The following is a 6,507-nucleotide window of genomic DNA, read 5'->3' as shown; positions in this document are numbered from 1 at the left end:
CAAAAATGCAGGAAATGTAACATTCAGTCCTGCTGAGCTTGTCATCACCGTGGCTGAAAGTCGTGAACCGCACATCTCAGAACAGCAGAAGGAGAAGATTTCTTTTCACGAGGTTCTATCTGGCAGAACATCTCCAGAATGAAGGCGTCTCCAGCAGAAGGCGAGTTCAGGGACGGAGCCACTGGAGCTCAAACACTGAGTTCAGTGCAGAAAACGCTGAGTTCAAGGTATGATGCTGCACTTCACAGGTCCTCCTCACACCGAGCTGCATTCTACCTTCCTGTACATTCAGATAAGATGATTTAGGCTGACCGCAGAAGCCTTCAACCAACAGTTTATGATATGATAGTTATGACAGTCATAAAACGGAATTAATATGCAGCTGCAAGTTGTTGTTTTGTGAGATCATGTTGGAAAATATTAGTGATCAGGTTTGAACGAACTCGTGGAGCGAATGCAGCTCAGAAGGAGAAAGAAATGAAGCACAGATGTTTATCAGATGTGCACATCTTTGTTGCTCCTGCTCAGTCATGAAGCGTTTAATGTAGTTTATTTCAAACAAAGTTCTTTTCTCTGGAAGTGAAGACTGAAGTGAAAAAAGTACCGATAAACCACAACGACCCAGTGCTCCCCAAGTCCAGCCCAAATGAAGCTTATTGCAGATTCGTTCACGTCTAAGTGAATTTGCCAAGAACAAGAAATGAAAACGACACATTTGAGGTTTGGTTCAGTTTGTCCAAGAGAAAACACAGAAGTTTATTCCTCAGCTGTGAGTCATCCTGCTCAGTAAATAACTCGGTCACAACTTGTTCGTTTAAAGGATCGTCACAAATGTTTGTCTTGAGGTGAAAAAATTAACCAGCTCATTAATCTGCAGGTACCTGGATAACTAATTAGTCATGTTACAAGAAAAAATACCAAATACGCTCTTGTTCCAGCTTTTAAATGGAAGTTTTTGCTTCTATCTCAGTTCATGTGTTCATGCAGAAAAACTAAAATACAAAAAATAGTATCAGTCAGCACATTTTTCTGAACTTAAATATCGTTGCTGGTATCCGCCTCAATTTATAGAATCAGTTCAGCTCATATTTCCAACTTCTTCAGTCTGTGACCGCTTAAATGGAATCAGTGCCACCGTGTGATTCCTCGTCAGGTTGTGACAAGTTCAAACAAAAACTCAGATCTTTCCTTCGAAGGATTTTCAGAACCTTTAATAGTTCAAAGTGTTCACTGAAAACATCCCCAGAGGACATGTCTCAGGCTGTCTTCAAATCTGAGGGAAACAAAACTCAAAAGACTTATTGCCTCCAAGTATTTTGGGGTTCGTCTGAATCCTCCACTGGCCTCATCCAGGTGAGTCTGTGTCCTTTTATTAAACCAAGAACTTATTTAGTTTTCTTTGCGTACTCTTTCCTGCCTCCCCCTTCACTGGCGAAGTTGCGGACACGGTGGATCTTGGCGAGCTGGTTCTGTATGGTCTTCATGATGTCCATGTGGTCAGGGATGTGGACGTAGCGGACGTTCCTGCCGGTGACGAACAGGTCCTGCAGCTGGGTCAGCTGGCCCCGCCGGTCCCGGTACAGGACATCCGCCAAACGTACATTCATGAAGGCGTCCACGCTGACCACGCGTCCCCGAGCCGTGCTCTCGTTCCTCAGGTCCACGGTGGTCACTTCCCCCTGCAGGCCCTGCAGCAGGATCACCATGCTGTTCTCCGCGATGGTCCGCTCACGGATCGAGCTGAACACTTCGACCGGCGCCGGGCCTGACGCCGAAGATTCCGCCCCCTCAGACTCCATCGACACTGATGTCAGGAGGTGGCCTGCAGGTAGGCAGAACATTATCATTATTATTTAATGTGCGTTATGTTGATTGTGAATGTTTACAGCTTGTTGGTCTTTGTTGGTCTGTAGCACAGAACGGTCCGACTACCAACGTCTGACATCAGCAGAATCTGATGTGTTGCAAGTATGACAAGACAAGGTTCCAGTTTCAAGATATTTTGACATATTAGTGATATGGACTCATTGGTAGGAGCATAAAAACTGGCGTGTGCAGAGGTCTACATGTTAATATATGTGCAGCTGTTTCTCTGCTGTCTTCATGCTGAAGCTCAGCAACATGTGTGCTGTAGGGGTTCTATTACTGGAGATATTAAACCCTTGAAATGTCTTCCATTGATATGAGGGTAAAAATACAAAAATCCCCAGGTCTGAAAACACATAGGTTTGTCAAGGTTCAACCAAAACATTTTACAGAACTTAAATTAATAACTCTGAACAGATTCTGAAGACAAACCAGAAACACATTTAATTGAATTCTGTCTGATCTGACTGACCCACAAACTGGAACTTAGAAACAAACATATCTACTACACATATATCTACACTTATTATTACTGATTTTTAAAAAGCAGTCACTGCATTAATCCAAACATCTTGTTAGAGCTGCTGTCTGTGTGACTGTAGACGTAGTACATGTAGCTGTAAAATTAGCCCAAACATGAAGACTGTACACGCAAACATACTCAGCATTAACATGGGGAATACTACAGAGAACACAGCTAATACAATTTATGCATCTTTCCACAAAGACTAACTTGAGCGAAGTAACTATGAGGCAGAAAACTTCCCAGGTCTGGTTCTTCCTGTCGGTGTCTGCTAACTCTGAAGTAGCAAACTGCAGCGTTAGCTTTAGCAGCGGCTAAACAAGGAGCGACGCAGCCTGAAGAAAGCTCAAACTACACGCTTAGTCCTAAAAGTAGTTTATAACGTTCACCTGAATCCGTTTAAAAGTTATTTCATGTCAGAATCTCTCAGCAAACATCAGCTGCAGCAGCAGCAGAACAACCGCTCAGATGTCAACAAGTTGGTTTTCCCGCATCGCGACGACGCATGCGCAGCAGCCTGATGACGTTTCCCTCTACCTCTCGTTTTTTTCCCGCAACTTTATTAAAACCAGTGACAGTTACAATACAAAGTAAAATAGAACAGCGAAGAGTGAAAAACTGAGCTGAAATACAGACATAAAAAATACGTATATATAGAACTACAAATAAATACACATTCATACTATTGTAGGGTCTTTACTGTCATAGTTAAGGTAGTATTTCAGATAAAATTATATTTTATGGGATTTTGTAGGGTTTTAGCCTTAATTAGGGTCCGAGCACACCAGTGCAAGGACGTTATTGAAACCCTTGTGATTATTATTATTATTTTACCGACTTTTGAAATGCGTTTTTGAGGGCCTAAACATGCTCGCCACGCACATCAGGTCTGGCGAAAAATTTGATATTTTAATGGACTTGGACATGTCACTGCCAAATTTCACAGGATGTAGTTGTTTGCATGTACTTTTTTTTTTCTTTCCTTTTTTAAGTCCCAAAGCAAGTACTAGACTAATTATATTTGGTTCCGTGAGTATGAAAGGTAGCCAAAATCCTAATTAATGATAATGTAGTGCTTGAACTTATTTACATAATGGGCATGACTGCACATGTTCAAAGAGAAAAATATAAAATCAGCAATATCAGACCAAAGTGAGTTTACATGAGAGAATTTCCTAAACAATGTCAGTTTAGTTGGTTAATATGAGGCTTTTTCCAGTGAGGGATTTTCTCAGGTTATTTTAAATTAACAGATCTTTCTGAAATAATGTGTGGACGTTCTATTTTATTTTTGTTTTTTAATGTTTATTTTTTCTCCTGTACTTCAAATTTGGTCAGTGGCAGGATTAGCTGGATCGGATCAAACCAAGTCGAATCCAGTTTGTTGTCATGTTGCTGTTCATACACAGTAGTACAGGCAAGATGAGAGAGTGTTTCTTCAGGATCCAATCATTTAAAGCAATTTAAATAAAGAAGTGTTTGCATATCTGGATCAGCAGTTCAGCATTCTGACAGCTGGTGGCATGAAGCTGTTGATCAGTCTGGAGGTTCTTCCTGTAACGCTCCGGAAACGTTTGCTGATGGCAGCAGTTCAAACAGTTTCTGGAGAGGCTGTGAGGAGTCCCTGACAATGTTCAGGGTCCTGCTCCTGCAGCCGCTCTGGAAAAGTTCTTGGACAGAGGGGGGAGGGGAAACTCCGATGACCCTCTCAGCTCCTCTAACTATCCTCTGCAGGGCTTTTCTGTCTGACACACTGCAGCTGGAGGATCATATTTGAAAAAAATAAGGAGCAAATTTGTGTTCAAAGATGGGACTTGTCATGACAGCGTTACGCACATTAACTCAGGAGGGAGAATTCAAGAGAGTAATAAAAATAAACATCTGAAGAGATTATCACAGTGATGAATATTCTGATTGAATTAGACAATTAGATAAATACTAAAACTCTCTCTAAATGACACCGGGTTCTTCATAAACAGGTCAGAATTTCAGGTATATTAAAGCAAAACAGGGAAAAGAGCTAAACATGGAGCTAACAGAGGAGGATTCTGTGTGGGGGAACATCACTTCTTTTTTACACCTTATTTTAAAAGTGGAGACAGTGTGGACCATGGATGCTAATCACTCCCACATATTTTGCACATGTGGAAAAAAAAAAACAAGTATTTTGGGATAATGTATTCCTAACACTGAGGAAGACCCAGAGCTACAAAATCCATAAAGATACCAGAGTATTTGGTGACATACAAAAAGATGTTGTTGACAAAAATCCATGTTTCATGATTTTATGAGTTTCATTGTTTTTTTTTTTTGTATAAAAATAATGTCTCTACAATATGTACAATATATGCAATAAACAATTCAATTCTATTTCTTGTGTAGCGCAGTTTGCAACAGGCTATATTCATACCAAACAAGAGAACCGACACAGTGTTTAGTTTCCTTAAGACAAAGACTACGGCGCCATCTGCAGGCTGCAGCACAAAATAAACTTGTCCTGCTTCAGGTAGGATTTCCCTTAAACACAACGATCTATTTCTAATCTTCCTGAATGCTGCAGAGGCCAAAAACATGTTTCCACTGCGTATGAATCCCTCCAGCTGTTAACATCTGTTATCGGTGTGAATGATACAGAAAAGTATCTCAAAATTTTACAAAATCTCTCGTACAGCAGCGTCGCAGTGAAAACAGCAACACACAGAACACAGTGGCTGCAAAATATATAACAGACTTAAAATAATTTAAAGAAATACATAAGACAAAACCAATCACATAAAATAACAGCAATACGTAGAACATCCAAATTCTTTAATACGGACGAGAGATAAATAAAATATTTGTCATGCATCAGAGTAATATAAAACTTTATTTTTTTAGCACCATTAGTACAAGAGTTGCAGCTCAAAGTTCAAATATATTTGCCATTGAGAATGTGTTTTAATAATATATTGTCATTCTTTAAAAATGTGGGAAATCCGATCATTTATCCCTCATATTTACTTGTTCACTGTATAACAGAAAAGTAAATACTGTCTTGAAAATCATTCCTGATCTTTACATATGGCTGCAAACACCAGTTATTATTATTATTACCATTATTCTGTACATGAACTTTTTCTTTAGTCATTGAACTGTTTTGATTCCTAAATGTCAATAAATTGTAAGAAAAGAAAAAAATCTTTCCCACAATCCAAAGTGATGTCTTGAAATGTCTCGTTTTTATTTGCAAAACCCAAATCAGTTCAGTTTACCATCACGTCTGATGAAGGATCAAATCTTCATTTTCAAGAAGCTGCAAACATCGTGTTTTTTGACTTTTTTTCCCACAAACATGAGAAAAACAATAATTTAATGATCGAAACAGCTACATATTGATTTTCTGTTGATAGATAAATCGATCAAATTGACTTCAGCAGTTTGTTGGCTGCATTTTAAAATTATTGTTATTTTATTTATTACATCTGTTTTAAATAAAGACGACGTTTCCCCCAAAATACTTGGATGTATGAAGCTGAATAACAGGAAAAATAAATAGCTTCCCTGCATCCTGCTGAGAGTTATTGCTGATTTAATATTAAAGCATTTAAAAACATAAACCAGCAGCAACATAAAAATTCCTGGTTTACTAAATAACGTGGTTACGTAGAACTGAGTGGCTCAAACACAGCAGGTCTGGTCATGGTGCTTTTCAAACATAGAACACTAGTTTTCTCTGATGTGTACATGTTTGTATATTTATCTGTTGCTCTATTTGACTTAAGATATGAGTAAACATTGAAAACTGCATATTTGAGACTGAACAGAAGCTCACAGTGAGATGACATGAAGCTGAGGTTATCCGACCTTCAGGCCTTAAATAACACAACACATCTCACTGAACCTTCATCTCGTCGTGTCATCACTGACTTCAGTGACTGTGACTCAAAATGAACCAGCGGAGCAGAAGACGGAGTCAGAGGCCGTCCATCATGGCCAGCAGGTCGTCTCCTTTGCTGCTGCTGTGGTTTTCAGGTTTCTCTTCTTCGTCTTCTTCTGCAAACTGTCCAGCGATTCGAGCCAGTTCAGTTGCCGCCTGCTCATCCTGAAACAAACCCAGACATGGTTTCTGCATTCACATA

At 39.5% G+C, this 6,507-nt stretch overlaps 2 protein-coding genes across 4 annotated transcripts in view; both read right to left on the bottom strand.

The window, feature by feature from the left end:
* Positions 1–714: 714 nt before the first annotated feature.
* Positions 715–2,897, bottom strand: lsm10 (LSM10, U7 small nuclear RNA associated). Of its 3 annotated transcripts, none has more exons than XM_008305483.1 (2): positions 2,830–2,897; positions 715–1,824 (listed from the first exon to the last, which is right to left on the bottom strand). In XM_008305483.1, the coding sequence occupies exon 2, from the start codon at positions 1,797–1,799 to the stop codon at positions 1,386–1,388; it is 414 nt and encodes a 137-aa protein (XP_008303705.1). In that variant the 5' UTR covers positions 1,800–1,824; positions 2,830–2,897; the 3' UTR covers positions 715–1,385. The 3 variants fall into 3 exon arrangements, with proteins under 3 accessions (XP_008303705.1, XP_008303706.1, XP_008303704.1); XM_008305484.1 differs by having other exon boundaries at positions 715–1,822; positions 2,825–2,892; XM_008305482.1 differs by having other exon boundaries at positions 715–1,822; positions 2,779–2,878.
* A 3,444-nt stretch (positions 2,898–6,341) lies between these two features.
* Positions 6,342–6,507, bottom strand: part of LOC103375259 (protein OSCP1-like) — an 8,659-nt gene continuing 8,493 nt past the window's right edge. Inside the window, exon 11 of the mRNA XM_008305481.1 lies at positions 6,342–6,470. Within this exon, the coding sequence (XP_008303703.1) occupies positions 6,342–6,470 (129 nt within the window). The remainder of the gene's footprint in view (positions 6,471–6,507) is intronic.

The sequence above is a fragment of the Stegastes partitus genome, unplaced genomic scaffold, assembly GCF_000690725.1.
Source record: "Stegastes partitus isolate 25-593 unplaced genomic scaffold, Stegastes_partitus-1.0.2 Scaffold2521, whole genome shotgun sequence".
In the NCBI taxonomy this organism is placed as follows: Eukaryota; Metazoa; Chordata; class Actinopteri; family Pomacentridae; genus Stegastes; species Stegastes partitus.
This window is presented reverse-complemented; position numbering and strand designations above follow the sequence as displayed.

Bases quoted from the DNA above. Each gene is read 5' to 3' on its own strand.
- lsm10 (XM_008305483.1), bottom strand. From the start codon at position 1,799: ATGGAGTCTGAGGGGGCGGAATCTTCGGCGTCAGGCCCGGCGCCGGTC.